General features: G+C 41.2%; 1 protein-coding gene and 1 long non-coding RNA gene across 2 annotated transcripts in view; one reads left to right on the forward strand and one right to left on the reverse strand.

Annotated features, from left to right (window-relative positions):
- LOC126511328 (uncharacterized) overlaps positions 1 to 19556 on the forward strand; it is a 120482-nt gene that overhangs the window by 55911 nt on the left and 45015 nt on the right. The window lies entirely within an intron of this gene.
- On the reverse strand, positions 1301 to 18124 carry LOC126511325 (dimethylaniline monooxygenase [N-oxide-forming] 3). Its single transcript, XM_050158395.1, has 9 exons — positions 18047 to 18124; positions 16777 to 16914; positions 11482 to 11670; positions 10694 to 10856; positions 9893 to 10035; positions 6804 to 7003; positions 4191 to 4546; positions 2693 to 2765; positions 1301 to 2019 (listed from the first exon to the last, which is right to left on the reverse strand). Exons 2-9 carry the CDS (start codon positions 16906 to 16908, stop codon positions 1677 to 1679), a joined length of 1599 nt encoding a protein of 532 aa, XP_050014352.1. The 5' UTR covers positions 16909 to 16914; positions 18047 to 18124; the 3' UTR covers positions 1301 to 1676.

Consider the following 19556-nt stretch of genomic DNA (forward strand, 5'->3'; position numbering starts at 1 on the left):
ACTCTCTTAAAAATCCTTAAAAGCATGATATTATCTTTAATATTTTCTTTCGGTGCTGATCTTATTTTAGCCTATTATTTCCTTACTCTTTCTTTTCTCCTAGTTTGTCTAGCTGAATGGTTAGGTTTAACTTTTCATCCTTTAAAAAAAATCCAAGTCTTAGTTTGTTCATTTTTCTGTTTTCTGGCATGAGTCTCACTCATTTCTGCTCTGACCTTTAGTTCTTTTCTCATAAACACCTTAAGTTTAATCATTTTTCTAGCTTCTTTAGGTGTGACATAGATTTTTGTTGTTTTTGTGTCAGGGTCAAATTTACCGTTCTTCTGCCTCAGTGCCCCCCCCCCCCGTCCTAGGTTTATAGGCATGACACCATTACAAGCTTTACATTTTTGGGGTGGGTACTTTTTCCTCTGTTCTTACAAAAAAGATTTATCATAAGTTTTTTATCATAAGATGCTATTGCTATATTGCATAGGTTTTGTTTTGTTTCTGAAAAGATGTATTTTTATTTCTTCTGCGATATATCAGTAATTTTTGGAGGCTGCTGTTGAATTTCCCATCTTTCTGAGTTTCAAAGGTTCTCCCTAGAGAATCTCTGTGTACAGCAAGATGCCCTCGGAATGGTAGTCATTTCCTGATCTGTTGGCCTCGTCATTCCTGGGTAATAATTGTTTCAGAATTTTGCTGATGTGCAAAAATAACTGAGGCAGATCGGTTTGAGAGCAGGAGGCTCGGGCATGGACTAAGTGCGTGGCTGTGTCACACTGATTGACAGAACAGTGGGACACATGAAAGAACTAGCTAACATAACTGCATACCAACCCAGGACGAGAGAGAAGAAATAAGTGACTTAGAAAGCCTTTGAGGACCTGCTCCACAGAATGACCCTAGGATCCCCGGCTGAACTCCACCCCTGGAAATTTCCATCATATCTCAGTAGTACATTGTGGGGACAGACCCTAGAGAACACTTATCATATTCAAGTCCCAGTACTTAGAAAACCAGTTTTCAAAACATCTTTTCTAGCAATTCAAAGGTATATATTGCTTATTGTTGTGATTATTTATTTACTCTATGTTGGAGAGTTTCTTTCCTTAATTTACTAATTTTCTTATCAGTGAAATGAGTTAATTTGAGCTATCTGTCAGTGTGGGTCAGATTTCTCCACTGTGTTTCTTAGTTAGGGAGCAAGAGATAGTGCCTGGAGCTTTAGGAAAATAATAATAATAAAAAAAACTAGTAATTGCCAAGCTCTTCCCCAGGTTCACACATAGTTTAGATAGACAACTTAAGAAGAGCATATTCTAAATGTCCTATTTTATTCACTGTTTGTTTTTGAAGTTTCTTCTTTCAAGCATCGTTTAATAGAGAAAAGGCACCACTTCCAAGTGTTTCAGGAAATGATTCAAGAGGGACATAAAAACATAGTTCCCATTTTTAAGTGTTAGTGGAACTGAAAGAGGCCTGACTCATGCCCCCTGAAGACCAACAAGATTCTGAAAGTGGCTTATGTAGAAGGCCAGAGCAACACTGTCTTGCTTTCTAATTAATGCCTAGAGTCCTGCCAAATGGTCTTGAACAGGAAAGGGAGAGGTATGAGAATCTTCATTTTTAAATAGCAAAATTCCTGCCCAGTTACTATCAGTGACTATCAGAAATTCTAGAGAAAACTGCGATCAGATCAACACAAGGAAAAGAGCAATGAGCAGAATAGGAACAGAGAGGAGCCTGAGCAAATAGAGGTATAAGCAAGGCTTCCGAACACCACCAACGACACGTGTGTTCATAGGCTTCAGTGACCGGTCCCACTGGGTTAGGATGGCGTTCCTGGCTCCTGACCACTTCCCTGGACCTTCCAACCGGAACTGGTAGGGGCTGCAAGGGCCAAAAAACACTTCTATGGCCAACCTGGGATCCTTGAGAAACAGCTGTCGGATATTGGGCTTTGCTCCAATAAAGGAGGCCAGTTCATCCATGTAAACAATGTAATCCGTCTGAATGGTCTGAGTGCTGCCAAACCTAGAGATGGAGAGAAGGGACTCTTGTGATACCCGGGCTTTGCGGAAGCAAGAAGAGAGAAAGCAGCTCACATCTTCCTATCGGGGCAGTCGTTATTCTCTTGTGTTATCGAGGGGATTATTTCATATCTCATTTGGAAATAAATCCCCCAACACTACAACTATCGTGGAGAACAATAGTTGTCTCTTGCTCAAGCCAAGTTCCTCATTCACAGCCCCCAAGCTAATTAGTGGTAGACCAGGGATGGAGTCCAGTTTTCCATGCTAATTCTCCTGCTGCTGGTCCTTTTCATTTAAAGCAGCCACTTGAAGGATCATCCACCCTGTTCTGAGAACAGACCTCTGCTTTCATTTGTTTTCTCAATTATTTCGAGTCCATCACTTTTGTATGTCCTTTCTAGGATGGACTGCTAAAGGCAGGGATAAAGGGAACACTACAACGAGGTTCCTCACTCTTACTGCTGACTCTGCACCTTGCACCTAGTAGGATCCAGTGCAAGGGCAGGCGAGAAGGTCTCCACTCTTAGGTGGAAGAATGGGGCTCATTAAGTCTGTTAACTTCATGAAGGATCATTTAAGACAAAATCAGTTTCAATTATTGAGAAATTCTGATTTTTTTTTCTAGGCAAATCCTGGATCTACATTATAATAGATCTACCGCATAAAACTCTTACCATTTGAGCTTTTTACCCATTTTCTCATCAATATCATCCATCATGTCTTTAACAGAAGGCAACATGCAAGTTCCTGAAAAAGAAGGAAGGGCAGAATAGTTTAATGAATCCAGAGTAGGAGTAGCCCAGTGTTTTTCGGTCTCAGTGAATTGTGAGTCACATTGTATTTTCAGTTTTAGAAGTGTTTATTAGTGTGTGTGTGTGTGTGTGTGTGTGTGTGTGTGGTCAGAGAACAACTTGTGGGAATTAGTTTTATCTTTCTACCATGTGGTTTTAGAATGGAGCCCAGGTTTGTCAGTCCTGCCATCAAGCGCCTGTGTCAACCATCTCTCCAGTTCCCCTTTTTGTTTTACTTTTTTCCTTATTTTTATTTTCTCAGAGCCAAAGTTAAAACTGTTGTCCTCACAGAGAGTTAGTGACCTCCCTTTAAGTCCGGTCTGAGGGCCGAGAGAGTGCTGCTGCTTTGCTGGAGTCACTTAGCCCTCTGAAGCCACATCCAATCTCTGCCTGAGCAGGGAGAGATAAAGGCAGAGGCAGAGAGGCCACTGCTGAGTAGGAACATGCGGATATGGCGGCAGTCTGGCGGCTCAGGGTATACAGGGGCATGCATACTCATTCTAAGCTTCCACAGGAAAGGGAGACTGAGCTCCAGCGAGCCAGGGTAGTACTAGAAGCCTTAGTTATGGCTTCAAAAGCAGCCCACTTTGCTAAAACTCCCTCATCGAGAAGTTTCATAAATTACGGTTCAACTAAACGTTGCTCAATATACTTCGACACCTCTGTTTTTTCTTCAATTAAGGCTCCACTTGTTTCTATGGACCATGGCTGTCCACAGCTATTCCCCTTCATTCAGATGTCACCATGACTCTGATCTCAGCTCTGCTGCCAGAGGACGCTGGCTGACTTCCTTAGCTAATCAAGTCTGTTGTTTCCTTTTCCTTTTGAAAATATGAATAACATGTACTCTTGTACCTTCGAAATTAAACATCTCTTACATCTTGTACTTCCCGTCTCTAATCAAGCACTGCTTGTCCTTAACAAACACAGTTCAGAGAAGAAAAGAGCCCAGAAGACCCACTGCCTTCCCAGAGTGTGTGCTGTCCCTGGCTGCAGGTATCTGAGTCTAGCTGAAGATTTGCCTGGAATTATCTTTCCCCATCACCCTTTCAAGTAATGTAATTCTATCCCATTTGAAATCACAATATTCATAATATTGTCATGCAGCAAGGGCCAAGAACTCTTGGAGTTCTTGTCTATTGAATGATCTCAGGTAATTGTCAGCTCCCAGGAATCATAAGTGGAAAAAATCTCCAATAATATTGTACCATTGCCCATGATAATCCAATGACACATATTTCAAATTGCTCATGGGGTACCGTGCCAATGGGAATGGAGGTACAGATTCTCAAAGTTGGACGGGTCTCTTAATTAGGATTTTTGCTCTGATTCTGAAAGAATTCTCATTAGCATCCATCGGGGAACTGTTTGGCCCACTTACCCTTTATTACTTGTGCAGCCCAGCGTGCCTGGAGGTCAGTTGTGGGGATGGCAGCACCAAGGGACTGGACAAGGCCAATCACTGCCATGGTTGGTTTCTCCAGCTGAGGAGGGAAGATGCCCTTGTACAAGGTGACCTCATTGCTTCTGCTTTTGATGATGGAGTCATCCAGGAAGGGATAGGCATAACCGTAGCCGGTTGCGAAGATGACACAGTCAATGTCCTCAAACATGGTCCCATCCTCAAACACAGCGGAGGTCTCCGTGAACTCCTTCACGTTAGGTTTGATGGACACAGTGCCACACAGGATGCGTGCTGGGAGCTCATCATTGAACACGGGTTCTTTCCTGAGAGTTCTATATGGACGGAAGAGACTGGTCATTGTAACAGTAACATGTCCCCCTTGTCTTAGTCTCTGTACAGATGGTGAAGGAAGGAACAAGATGATCAAAAGATTTTCCTGAGCTATGGAATATCGCTAATGCATGAGAAGAATAAAACTGATGTGAGGCCATATAGGAGGTAAGAGAAGTTACTAGCAAAGTCTATGCCAAGAAAAATTCTAATGTAAGGCACCTGGTATCTGAAGTCTTATTGCTTCCTATGAGAAGGTTCAGTCCTTTTAAATTCCCAATACCTCACTTTTCTCTTCTGAAATGATACTGTCCTCTATCTTAGGCCACAGTGAGATCTGAATAGCAAGAGAAATTTTGTAGTCTGTAGCACAGATAAAGCGCTAACAGTGTTAATGTCTATTCTTATATTCCAAACTGGCCATAGTAAGATAGACTTGGGAAGGTAAAGGAATACATAAGAGGGCTACCCCTGACATAGAAAAAGATAGGATCTCCTGAGTAAATTGGGAGCATGGGGACCATGGGAGAGGGTAGAAGGAAAGGGGGAGAGAAAGGGAGGGGAGCAGAGAAAAATATATAACTCAATAAAAACAATAAAAAGGGGGGAGAGGGCTATCCCTGGGCTTTCACTGAGTAGTGAAATGTGAGCCACACGAAGTAATTGCACCACTTAGGCCAAAGAAGGTGCACCTGGGAACTTATGTAAGGGGAGAACAGTTTGAAGCACTGGCACCTGGAGATCTGAAGCAACCCATTGTTTTGATCAGGAAAATCTTCATGCATACAGAGTATTCTGAAGTTGCCAATGAATTCGAATATCATGTAAGGAAAGGACTTCGTTATGTATGACCAAGACAGTCAGGGGAAGAAGCTGAAGGAGGAGAAACTGAGACAATGAGATTAGGTGGAGCTCTGGTTGGAAAAGTGCTCGACTCAACGGCCCTTTTTCTCTGCCACTTGTATTAAACTCATTGTCACCCACCACTAAGCACCCCAGCCTCACTGAGACGGTGTTTGCCAAGGCTGTCAGAATGAAGCTGATGGGTCCAAGGGCCCCGCTCTGTTATTTTCCTGAACTTACTAGTACCTCTCAGCTTAGATGATTGCGTCCTCCCTCCTGAAGCACTGTCCGTCTTCAGAGATCACTTTTCCTTAGTGCCTTTCCTAACATGGCTACTCTCTCCTGGTGGTCCCTGCTGCTCTTCCCCACACGATTGCTGACAGTCTTTTTGCCCTCTGTGTCCACACTCATCCTTCAAGAGATGGCATGAAATTCAACTTAGCGTTTATGCCTAATTCTAGGACCCTACTGAAAACTGTCTGCGGCATTTCTATCCCCTTTGCCCGCATTGTATTCTCCACAACATACATCACCATATAGCTTTCTACTAAGCATTTGTTGTATGTTTATGGCTACTAAGAGTGTACTCTAGTAGAACAGATTTCTGCTTCTTCTAGACCCTGATGTATCCCCAAACACTTAACTGGGTACCTGACGCAGTAAACACTCCATTTATATTTGTTGAGTTAATGAATATGTAAGAAGAAATTTGGGATTTGTAGCCAATGTTGAAGTTGTTTTTTTTTTTTTTTTTATGTAGTGGGCTTGAGGGAGTTGTAGAAAAATACTAAGGAGGAAGCGGGGAGTGCCAGACTTGTGTAGAACTGGTTCAGTGAGAGCATTCTTCGCAGGGGTTGAGAAAAAGAGTACAACACAGGAAAGTGATTTTGTTAGCCTCCACTTTGCCACTACGTGTGAGGTTACAGAGGAAGAGGATAAAGAACAAAAGACCTGGAATCAGCAGATGTGGATTCATACTGAAGGTTGCTTCTACTTCCTGGATTTGGGACTTTGGTAAGATTAGCAATTCTATCACACTTTAGTTTTCTCCTCTGAAAACCAGAACAAACACAGCCCTTTTAGTTGTGAGGGTACATGTCATAATATATGCCAGAGCCTAAAGCAGAGAATGGGTAAGACTCTGGTAATGTATGAAGTGCTTAAAACATGTTTATTTTTATTCCTGTTGCTATGGGATCTAACTGCTTCATATTACCTAACGCTCTAGACATACAAATCTGGTAAGTAGGCTGTGTGGAAATCCTTCCCAATATTTGCAGTTCTTTATCCTTTGATACGTGTGATGTGATTACTTCATGAATGTCTTTTGATTTGTTTTGAGATTACAACACACACCAAGCGCTGTTGACATTGAAGTAAACGTTAGCAGGCACATCACGTTTTAGTCCACGTTACCCATTTAAAGGCATCAAGCCGTAGTTCTCATGCTTGAATCTTGCATTCATCTGCCTCATGTACCACCAGTCAGAGATGGCTGTGGGCAAGTTGTTCTTGAGGAAAGTTTGAAATCGTGTGATCACCAACATGTCCCAGGGGTAGCCGTCATCCCAGACCCTGCTCATCACCCAGGATCCACTTCTGGAGCTGATGATGACCTGAACAATACAAACATGAAATGCAGCAAGTGTAAGGCATATTGTAAGATGCCCTCTACAGCTCCCTGTAGAAATGGGCTTACTACTCTTGCTCTTGGGTTTTTGTTTGTTTTGTTTTTGTTCTCTTTTTGGCCAGGAGGAAGTAAAAAACCCTCAGCTGTCAGTCCTCCTAAAGAATTGTTTTGATAAAAAAAAAAAAAAGTAGGCTCCCCTCAGATCTTACTTCCTTTCTTGGTTTTCCAAATCCACTGACTGCCCACGTAGGTTCAGACTCTCATTTCAACTTAGTTCACATCCATAGGCCTTCAAAACTTGAGCATAAGGCAAAAGAAAGCCAGCTTTCCTTCCTGGAGACGCGACTTCAAGGGCACTTTGAGACAAGCCTCCTCAGGTCTAATCAGATTCCCTGCTGCTGCTGCCAGGAACCAACTTACTTCAATCACGTCTTCCTAGCACAGGTGACCACCGGTATGACTCCCAGGGCTTATCCAACTACTGATAGCTACAAAGAAGTAATTATTATCCCCAAATAGGTATTGGTGTAAAATGAGGCAAGTAAATTGTGATCTGGATGCTATAGGCAGAAATCCTGGCCCTCCTACCTCTAAATGATGTGATATAGGCAAGATTGCTTTAACTTCGTTAATCTTGTTTCCTTTCTTATAAACCAGAAAGAAACAGCATCTAAACTACTTCAGATTTGTATGAGGGTCAATTGAGCATGATAACCTGTGTCATATGACTGACATCATCTCGGATATAATATGATTATTAAATGTCTCTTTCTTCCTCTTCTGCTAATTTGTAACACAGTGGGTTTTTAGGTTTCTTCTATTTATTTCTTCTTTTCTTGCCTTTTTAAAAATTATGCAATGCCATTATAAGAGAAGCAAATTAGAGAAGAAATGTACCTTGAAAGCTTCAGAAATTGAGCTTCTTTCTTCTAATTCATTGATATGCAGACATAAATATCTTATCACCCAGGTTCATCCTATTGCTCGTTGTTCAATAACCTTAAATGGTATACTCTTACTTATGAAGAATTCAAGTTTTTTCAGCTCTTCATTGAAGTCTTTGAAAAGATCACTTACTGGGGCTCCTACCTTTCTTTCCAACCTCAGTTCCAGTGGCTACTCTGTGCTCTTGAAATCTGAAGCTCCAAATTTTGCTTCTCTTAAGTCATCTCCCACTCAGATCTTAGGTTCCTTTGAGCTTTTTAAGAAGTTGCTAATGTTTTTATCTTCAATTGCCTTTTTTCACCAAGAGGAAAAATAAGATTCAATGACCTTTTACCTACGGTTGAAGGGACTTACTTAGGAGGGAATATTAAAGTACCTTGATGTATCATTATCCGTTGTCGCTATTAAGAATCTTAATTTCAGCTCTCAAACACACAGTACTGATTCCTGTCCTCATGTTTGCTGTCATCCCCCATTCTAAGAACAGTTTATGTTTATATTTTAGGTTTATATTCGACTATATGGTTTGTATTTCTCTTTTAAGAATGGGTTCAGGACCATCTCCTTTGTGATGCCTTGGATTCTACAGTCCTTTGGGCATTTAGTGACAGAGTCATCTATTTTTTCCTTCATTCCAGTGCTAACTCTTATACTGTTGTCATGCATTCTGCTTATCTCTGAGACTGTTATGTGTGTCTGTGTGTGTGAGTATGTGCATGTGTATGTGTGTGCGCACACACGTGCATGTGCATTTTGGCTAGACTTTATGACCCATTGAGAAGGAAGGCCATATGGTTAATTTCTTTGCTTGCCCCCTGGTTGTCAAGTGCAGTGTGTGGAACACAGGCATAGAAATAATTTTTATGACATTTGCCCTGACATGATCTTTTGCATCTTGACTGTAATACTGTGGAGTAAAGCTGGAAGTATAATGGCGATGCTCAGGGGCCTATCAGGAACCAATATTGGGGGTCTATGACATCTGGAAATAAGATCCCTGCCTTTCAGCTTCTGGAAAAGCAACCTTTAATGCATCTTTCGAAGGGAGATGACATTTGTTTAAATCATACCCTACATGGACCTTCATCCTTCCCTCTCCATCTTCCATTCGGTCTCCCTTCACACCCTTCTTTCCAGACCCACTGAGATGCAGCCAAGAGGCCTTTCATCAGTTTTCGAGACACCTGGTTTCTTACTTCAAGACCCTCTGCTTGAAGATCTCTTTTGAGTCTGTGCCTTTCTCAACTTCTGGTTCTCTGCTTGTGTGTCATCATCTCCAGGGGTCTTTCCTGCCACGTATGGAGTATGTCACCCTTATTAATTACATGGACCACGTGCTTTGCTTTCCTTGCTAGCACTTTCCACAATGATAATTTATGCATTAGAGCATTTACATAATTAGTATTGTGGCGTTCAAGAGTGAGGGGTACTTTTGCTTTGTTCAACATTCTTTCTCCACTTCCTATGCCAGTGCCTGGAAGAAGAATTAGCCACAGACTGAAGGCATGCATGGATGAGTGACTGTGCAGCTCTCTGTTAATGGGGACTGGATGGGGTTTCCACTGCATAACAATCTCATTTCTAAACTGGTTCTGTTTTTATCTGCTTTATTGATGTGGAGACCAGAAGCCCAGAAGTATAGAACAACTTCTTTAGGAGTCTCGGTCATAGCTTTAACCTTGAGTCCACTCTAGTTTCAAAGGAATCGATCAGACACACACAAGGTATCAAATCCTTACTGGGTCAGAAACGTCACTAGTGACACCTATACAGACATTTCAAATCCTGCTTGTTTGTTACTCAGGAAGCTGAGGTATATGAAATAGTACTTGGCTAAAACATGCCATTCGATTCCATAGCAGTTTTCAAAGGAGAAAATACCAGTTTTTGTCCCTTTAAGATTGTCTGTGGTGTGTGTGAGATATGGTACCTGTTGAGCTACGTGGCTGACTTCTGCAGCAATGTCACAGCCCGAGTTCCCCAGGCCAATCACCAGGACTCGCTTTCCCTTCCACATCCCTGGCTCCTTATAGTCCCTGCTGTGGAAGCATTTGCCTTTAAAACGGTTTAAACCTAAGTAAAAAGAAAGAAGCATATGAATCAACTTGATTTCTATTAAAAATCAAACAACTCTAGTGGTCACAAAATAAGAAAATTTAGTAACCCTAATATATTATAGAAAACAGAAATATACTTTAATTGGCCTGTTTGTAGTTTAATTAAAAAGATGTTACTGCAGTTTGGGGAAGACTTGAATATATTCCCCAGAGGTACATGTGCCGCCAGCTTGGCGACAACTGGGAAGTAAAGCTGGTCTTTGAGGGCATTGCCCTTGGCAAGGATGGTGGAGTGAGCTGTTACAGGAGAGCATTAACTGTCTGGTTCCAACAAGAGCAAGCCTGGCTGTTGAATCCCTTCAGATGCCCTTCTCACCTTGTAACCTTTAGGTGCTGGACATGCCTAGTTCTTTTTTTAACTCTTAACCACACTGTGATGCAATGCGGTGGGGCTGAGGTGGTGGTGGGCGGAGCTCTCTAGGTTGCTAGCACCATGCTGCTTACCTTTCCAGTGCCTGTAGTTAGGAGCTAAGTCTCTTTCCTTTACAATGTCCTTTACTTTAATTGCCAGGTTTTCTGTTACTCGCATTAGAAAGCAGACTAAAATAAACCTCACCGATACATTTATTCCTGACAGATGTGTAGGGTGGCTTCCTCACCTTCAGCCGCCTTACCTGGAAAGGAGTCTTTTGGTAGATGGGGGTACACATGATGCCCAGAACAAATCATTATAGCATCAAAGACAGCTGTTTCTTTTTTACCATTCTTTTCAGTGGTAACTTCCCATTTGCCAGTAGTTGAGAAATCAGGACTTTTATTTATACTGGTTACAAATGTCTAAAGAATATAGAAAGAAAGCCTTCTTTAATATGCTAATGGTAGATTGGTCTTAAATCATTTTATTAATAAGACACATCTTAAGGAATTCAAAAGTCCCTCAGGAGAAATGAAAACATTAGATTGTGTATGTATGTATGTGTTAATACTTGTGTGTGTGTGTGTGTATTCTTTGCCTTGTTTTAAAATACTTTAATTGTTTATTACAAATGGTTAAGCTTATGGGCCCACAAAAGTATGGCTTTCAATGCCTTCCACAAAAAGTTTAACTAATGTCCAGTTCTTGTATTTTTTTTCATTACATTACATTTCTTTTGGACACAAAGATTACTTGGAGAATGAGGCTTTAAATTTACAAACCCATGGGTATTTTGTATCTATTAATTTTGTTGCTGATTTCTAAGTTGGTGCCATTTTGATGTAAGAACTGTATGTGATCACGTTTTACGTATTTCTGACAGATTCATAAGAGAAAAATCGTGTTCACAAATCTACAATTAGCGAAATCAAGCAGTTAAAAATGTTGGTTAAAGAAAGGGACCCTGGGGGGAAAAGTGGGACTTGAGCAACAGCCACGGACTTCCTCATTGCTATGTCTGACATTGCTCTGCTGACAGCATCTTACCTCAAACTGTATGTATTTTAGAAGGTTCTTTTCTTTAGCAAATGAAATGATGTATTCTTGGAGCTTGCTGTTATGCATGAAGTTGGGGAAGTCATCAGGATAGGGGAAGTCTGGGAAACACATCATTTCTTTGGAAGAGTTGGTAAAGACTGATCGGTAGATACTAGCCCTGCCCTCTTCTGCATGGTCCTGTGAACAGAATTTTCAGACGGAAGGAGATCGGTAAGTGAGTATACGGCTCTTGTTCATATTCAGTTCCAAGTCATTACAGTAAGTTGAACTGGCCTTTACCCACTGGGGACTCTGATGATGTCTGTGACCCCTCTGGCTCTTACAATCCTTCCTCCCTCTCTTCTGCAGGATTCTTCAGGATTCCCCAGATTAATGGAGAAGTTACAAAGTATGCTAGAATTGTAGAGGAGGTACCAAGTGATGATGAGAGAAGACGGGGAAGTTGAAGAAAAAGAGATAGCAAAGAGTAGGTCAGGATGTTGTGGTCTGGTTCATCTGTAGCCATACACTGGCGCTCTCTCTCTCTCTCTCTCTCTCTCTCTCTCTCTCTCTCTCTCTCTCACACACACACACACACACACACCACCACCACCACTACCACCACCACCACCAACAACAACAACAGAAACAACAACAACAATAACAACAACACATGCCCCAAACAAACAAACAAACAAACAAAATCTCACAGCAATTCAGAGTTAGATTTAACTCCTGTAGAATTTGCTTTAGGTGGCCTGGAGTTTCAAATGGCTTTCAAGTAACACTATAGAATAAAACTGGTGGAGGGCAATGACCAACAAAGTAGTTCCTATGGAAGATCACACTATAGGGCCTGCTTGTTGCAGCTGCTGCCTCAATCAATGTATGTGTGAAGTGAATTAAAGACACTAAATAAAAAGTAAATGTGTTTGCTTATGGGTAGGTTGGACCTGTGTGACCATGTGCATGTGTCCCCCATCATTTGTGTGTGTGTGCACGTGTGTCTGTGTAGGTCAGTCTCAGGTGTGTGTTCCTTAAGAGCCGTCCACTCACTGAGAAGGCTAGGCTGGCTAGTAAGAAGCTCCAGGAATCCTTCTGCTTCTGCCTCTGCCTCCCAGTGCTGGGATTAAAAACTTGGCTTCTGAGTCTTGAACTCAGACGCTCACACTTACAAAGTAAGCAAGCATTTTAATGACTGAGCTAGATTCTCAGTCCAAGGCATTACAGGAAACTGAAAATTACTGTAAGGACCGTGAAAAGAGAGCTGAAACTTTACTTGGGTCTCTGAAAACACCAAGGTCGCGTGAGTGCTCTCTAGGTCTAGATAAATTATCTGTCATTCTCAGTAGCTCCATAAACAATACATCAGTAAGCTGTCTGGATTTGACATTAAGATTTGTGATGAAAGACTAAATTACAGGTCCTTATGGACAGCTGTTGAGTTTGTAGAGAAACATGCAGACGATTAGAATGTTCTCATTAGGTGTCATGTAATTCAAAGCTGATGGCTGAGCAGCTGATGTCCCTTTAGGAAACACTGGAATAGTACATCATGCCAGTCACTATCACTAGCATGATGGGAATTTGTTTATTGTCAAGAGACAGATTAGCAGGTGTATGCTTGTTTCAAAAAGGAATGTGACTTTGAACCGGGACCCCATTTTCTGCTGTTCATGCACCCAAGTCGTTTGTATGGGACTTTTGAGGAGGTGAAGGGATTTGTAGCTTCTGGTGAGTTTAGGAAGACTGATAAAAATGGTATTTCAAGGAGAAAGGAAAGAATAAGGAAGAAATTAATTCACACAGAGGCTCTCAACCTGAAAAATCCTCGGTCTGAAATGTTTTGAGCACCAACATGGCAGGACAAGTAGAAAAATCCAGTTGTAGGTGGAACATCCATATAGACCCCTCTCTCTAAGACTCAGGGAACATTGTAGAAGTACAGGTCAAAAGGACATAAGAGTCAGAGGATGGAGAAGGCTGTTCTGAAAAGATGTCTTCTAAACATGATATGGATGTTGCACGCATGAACTCATAGCAGGTGTGGTTGCCTGTATGGGGCCTGCACAAGATCAAGGCAGTTATAAATTCAGACATAGACTGGGGAGGGGCTTCTCCAGCCCCACTCCAAGGTGAGGAACTATTGGCTGTTGGGGGAGGATCTTTCTTCCTTTCTTTTCTCCTTCCTTCCTTTTTTCCTTCCTTCCCTTCTTCCTTCTTTCCTTTCTTCCTTTTTTCTTCCTTCCTCCCTCCCTCCCCTTTTCTCTTTTCTTTCTCTTTTCTGTTTTCAATACATTCTCATGTCAGTTTCCCTTCCATCCCCTCCTCCCGGTACCCCCTACAACCTCCCCTCTCTCTCAGATCTACTCCTCTTTTTCCTTCAGAAAAGAGCACACCTTCCAGTGATAGCAACTGAACACAGCAAGCAAGATACAATAAGTCTAGGCACAAATCCTCATAAAGGGCTGAGCAAGGCAACCCAGTAGGAGGAAAAATGGTCCCAAGAGCAGACAAAAGGGTCAGAGATATTTCCATTCCCATTGTTAGGAGCTCCACAGAAATACCAAGCTAACAACCATAACATATATGCGGATGACCTAGTGCAGACCTATGCAGGCTGGAATTACTTTTCTTATGGGATGTAGCTACTGGTAGATTACCCCAGCTCTGGTGGATGACCCACACCCATGAACAGACAGGCAGCACTAATTCAACTCAGTGAATTGTACACACACACACACACACACACACACACACACACGACGTGAAATTGAGAAGGTAATTTTCTGGGAATGGGGAAAGGGAAATTGTATATTTAGTCATTGGGGGTGATTATGTGGTACATATGATCAAGATACACTTAATATGTATATGAAATTTTCAAATAATAAATATCAGTAAAATATTTTGTGTGGAAAAGAGCCCATATAAACACCCCCCCCACACACAGACACATTGGGAGAGAGAGAGAGAGAGCCATTGTAAATGGATGACATTGTCCTGCATAAAGGGACTTTGTCAATAGTGTATATCTTTATAGAGCACAGTGCCCTCCCACACTCCCAACATTAGTGTTAATTGTACTACCTTGTAGACTGTGATAAAATAACATCATATACATGTAGGCATTGCATAGCAGCTAAACCAGAGTATTTAGAAATTGTATCTTTTAAAACATTAAAAGTATGCTGACTAACATAGAATTAGTGTGCATATTTTGAGGCACAATCTAATGTTTCAATGCATAGGTACAATACATATTGACCAGATTAAGGAAATGGGTTTCTATCCCTTGTCATCCTGTTGTACTTGGAGTGCTTGGGTGATTCTCTTGTAGTTATTCAAAACGACTTAATTGGTTACTATACACTGTAATATAGAGCATATTACTTTAGTCTACCTATGCTTGGGTGCCTGTTATCTAATTTCCCACTGTCTTCCCCATATCTTACCTTCCCCAGGCTTTAGTATGCACTACTCCACATTCAACTACTTTAGAATACATTTTTTTTTCATTTAACACAATGACTTCCATTTTTATCTGTTTCCCTGAAAATAATAAGGTATTATTCTTCTTCAGGTTGAGCACTATCCATTCAGACCGTGTGCCACGCTTGCTTCCTCCATTTGCTCCATTTGCCTATTGTATCTTGAGCTTCTGGGGCCATAGCCATTTTCTTTTTGGCCTGTATTAATGTCTGGAAGTGCTTCCCCTATTTTCTACTAGTAATTCTGTTGTTCTGGATCTTACAGTTAGGTCTTTAATGTGTCTTTGCTTTATTTTTGAGTGTGCGAGAGGTATAGGGGTTAAGTTTTAATCTTCCATTCATGAATATCCTGTTTTTCCAGTACCATTTACCAAAGAGGTTACCTTTTTTTCTAGTGAGATTAAAAAATCATAAAAGGAATCTCATTCATAATTGGCACAAAACTGCAAAGGAGATGGGCATAGTGGTACACATCTCTAATCCCAGCATTTGGGAGGCAGAGGTAGGCAGAACTCTGAGAGTTTGGGTCCAACCTTGTCTACAGAGTGAGTTTCCAGACAGCTAGGCCAGGGCTATGTAGAGAGACCCTATTTCAAACAAACAAACAATGACAACAACAAGAACAGAAAAAACACCCTTTTCAAAAACAAAAAAAAATTACAAAGGAGTAAGTTTGATCAAGAAGTGAAAGACTTTTCAATGAAAATTGTAAAACTCTGATGAAAGAAATTAAGGTAGACCTCACCAAATGGAGATGACTGTGATGTTGACAGGCGGAAGGAACTGATGTCACTATGCTCACACTACCCTAGTTATTTACAGGCTCAATGCAGATTATTGTTCAGTCTACCAACATATCAATGATATTCTTCACAAAACTAGTGAAAAATATCCTGAAATTCCTTTGGAAGTACAGAAAACTCCAAATAGACACAATAAACTTGAACTAAACCAAACCAAAGCAGTATAAAGAAACAAACAAAAACCCCAAAGCTGGAAGTAATCACATCAGCTGACTCTGAAATATAATACAAAGCTCCAGAAACCAAAACATCACAGTATTGGCATAAAAACAGAAACATAGACTAGTGGAACAGAATACAGAGCCTAGAAATAACCTAATACATTTGTAGCCAACTCATTATTGACCAGATTTACCTGGGAAATTGAAATTTGGGATTGCTAAAATGACCTTTGGTGACCTCACATTTAAAGCATTTCTTTATTTTTGTGTGACAAATGTATACACATTTAAGAGCATGCCGAGGCCAGAAGTTGACACTGGAAGTCTCCCTCCTTCACTTTCCACTTTCTTTTTTATGGTCTTTCCCTGAACATGAGCTCACCGATTTGGCTAGACTGGTCAAGCAGCCATAGGTATCAGCATGGCTTTGCCTCACAACATAAGACCACAGATGTGAGCTGCTGCACCTGACCCCTCGGTGTTTCCTGGGGATCCAAACGCAGATCCTCATGCTCACGGGGCTAAGCTCTTTATTCCCAGACCTGCCTGGTGGCTTTTAAACAGGAAGATATATATATATATATATCTTATAAAATGTACCTAGTATTGGACTATGGGTTTTATTCTTCAAGTGACTCTTACTTGTGATTTATCAGAGGTGAGTTCTGTATACAAACGAACTTGCTAAGACACCTGGTTTTCTGCTAAGTTGCAAAGAGTTTATTTGAGACCTGCTTCTGTTATTGCATTTTGTGGATTCTAATACTGCTAGGAGTCACAGCTGCCCCCTAGGCAGGCCTGGAGCCTCCTCCTCCGCTTTTCTTTCTGTTGCACAGATGCCCCACTCACTGAGAATTTCCACAGGCCCCCAACATCATTGCTCCTCTCAAAGCAGGTGGGCTCCAGTCCCTCCTCCAGACAGCTCCTGATGGAGGCCAGGCCACTGATGCCTGCTCCGATGATGGCCACTCTCTTCTTCATGGGTGCCTGTGGAAAGGTGCAGAGATCATTTCTGAGACCTTACTTTGCTGTTTACTTTTGGCTTAATGAGAAATTTTGCTTTGGCACGCATGATAGCATTTCCAAAGTACTCCAGAACTCCTGTTAGTCATCAAAGCACTTCCTGATTCTTCGCAAAAAAAAAAAAAAAAAAAAAAAAAAAAAAAAAGCAGCCTAACAGTCACCAGGAACCTTGAGATTTGTGATGTGAATTACTAGCACTACCTGTGGTAAACTTACATTTAAAGCGTTTATTGTGTGTGTGTGTGGGGGGGGGGGAAGGTACGTCCACACAAACGCACAAGCATGTGAAGGCAAAATGTATTAAGCATTTTGTTTTCAGTCAGCTCCCTAAATTAAGAGATTCGTAGCTGTACTATATGAACATTCACCCACACCACACATTCACAGGTATGTTCTAGGCACACACATTTTGACACAAATGTTTACATGTGGATAAAACAAACTAAGATATATGCATAGATGTACGATAGCCTCTCTGTGAGAGAGGGTTGATTTCATGACCATCAGCAGATGCTCAGGTTCCTTCTATGAAAGCCAGGGATTTTGGTCTAGCTTGTGGAATCCTCCTGCATCCTTCATTTCATCTCTGGATTATTTGTAATTTATGAATAGACATACAGGAAAGCCTGTATGTCTATTTTACTCGACATAAGACTGAGAACACCCAGACCTCAATAAGTCAGATAGTCAGTCCTTTTCCTTCCTTAACAAAAGTTAAGTCATTGCCTTACAACAACATCTTCCCCTTATCATTCATTCTCAACTCTGTTCTCTTCCAAGAACACTATGCTTCCTAATCTTTTCCTATCTGTAGGTTCTACCACTACTTCTCCATTTTTCTTTTTAGGTAAAATCCCACAGCTCTGCAAACAAACAAAACACTTTTTTGTATGATTAGATGATTAGAATCATGTTCTAGGATATCCAGGAAAAATAAAACCCAAACCACTTCTCAAATGGCATGCCATGTTCATTCTGTACACATTGAATGCAAAGCCACGCAACTCCACTCACCCCCACCCTCCTCCATACTCCTCTTTCATCCACCTCCCAGATGCTCCCACCCCAGTCCTTTGCAATAGCTTTCTTTTCCCACCTTTTCCTTGTCTTCCTTTCTTCTGTGTGTCTAAGCCCTGAGTCTTCTGGAACGTCTGAAAGAGAAGATCTTGGGCACCTGATGGCAAAGGAGGTTGTTATTGAAATAGGAAGGAGGAGCTTCTCTTAAAGGGATAATCCTTGGTCCAGTAGTAAGTGAACACACACTCCAGCTCCTGTAATGTGCAGGTCTCTGGGGCCACCTTTCTAGTCACTCAGATTTGCTTTCCTGTTAGCTGTCAGCAGCAGTTAGCAATCCCCAGAGTCACATGGGAGGTGGCAATTTCTCCAAGCCTCTATGGTTTTTTAGTCTATTTCCTTATCTGTAATCACAAAGCTTACCTTATTTTTCTTATTTGTAAGTATTTTAGGGTAGCCTATGATAACCTTTCAAGTTCTATAGAAAACTCCAATTAATCACAATCAGAAATAAGCAGCCCAACATCAAAGATAGCTTTTCTATGCTACGAAAAAATAATCCTTAGCTTGCTAGTCACAGATATATCAAGTCAGTCAGAGCTGGGTCATGGACTTTAGAAAGATTCTATTATTCAAATGAATCTCATTGAGGGTGTTGTGGGTCTTCTTCGAGAACTTCCTTAGCATCTTCAAAGTTAAAATCTGCAATTGTATTCCATAGGGAGGAGTTTATAAGTGAAGGTAAGGTGCCTCTTGCTATTGCAATTTACCTTCCTAATGGACCTCTAGTAGGAAGAGGTGTCCATTGTACTCTACCTGTTCAGAAGGGAAGAGACTTCCAAGCAGGCAAAGACCTGCCAGGAGACAGTGCCCATTCTTCAAGACCATCACTGAGTTGTCACCTTCACCAGTAAACCTGCCTGTCTACTTACAAACGTAGGTCTCAGTATCTGAAACTGCCTACTACTTGGCCAAAATGGGATAGAGACATATGTTCAGAGCCATGGGGGAGTGTTCTATTAAGGAGCCAATAAGTCAACAGAGTCAAGCCCAACTCTTCAGAATGCAGTGAAGAATAAACTAGCATTCAAGTGTACTTTCCATTTTCTCTTCCATGAGGTTCAGTGTGGTTGGTTTTATGTTTAGGCCTTTGGTTCACCTGAACTTGAGTATTGTGCATGGCGATAGATATGGATCTATTTTTATTCTTCTATGTATTGGTATCAAGTTATGCCAGCTCCATTTGCAGAATATGCTTTCCTTTTTCCATTTATATTTTTAGCTTCTTTGTCAAACATCAACTATTCATAAGTGTGTGGCTTTATATCTGGGTCTTCAATTCAATTCCATTGGTCTTCCTGTCTGTTTTTATTACTGTAGCTCTACATTAGAGTTTGAAGTCTGGGATTGTGATGCCTCCAGAAGTTCTTTTGTTGTACAGGATTGTTTTGGTTGTCCTAGGTTTTTATGTTTTTCCATATGAAGTTGAGCATTGTTCTTTTGAGGTCTGTGAATAATTTTTCTAGGATTTTGATGAACATTGCATTGAAGGAGACCACTTCCCAAATATAACCCTAGTAGCACAGACACTG

Source organism: Alexandromys fortis, unplaced genomic scaffold, assembly GCF_014885135.2.
Source record: "Alexandromys fortis isolate MF-2015 unplaced genomic scaffold, M_Fortis_MF-2015_v1.1 scaffold_97, whole genome shotgun sequence".
Taxonomy (NCBI): Eukaryota; Metazoa; Chordata; class Mammalia; order Rodentia; family Cricetidae; genus Alexandromys; species Alexandromys fortis.

Bases quoted from the DNA above. Each gene is read 5' to 3' on its own strand.
- LOC126511325 (XM_050158395.1), bottom strand. From the start codon at position 16,908: ATGAAGAAGAGAGTGGCCATCATCGGAGCAGGCATCAGTGGCCTGGCC. The intron at 11,671-16,776 runs GTGAGTGGGGCA...TTCTGTTCACAG, and splicing joins GGGGCCTGTGGAAATTCTCA to GACCATGCAGAAGAGGGCAG. The intron at 2,020-2,692 runs GTAAGAGTTTTA...CTCCATCTCTAG, and splicing joins ATGGGTAAAAAGCTCAAATG to GTTTGGCAGCACTCAGACCA.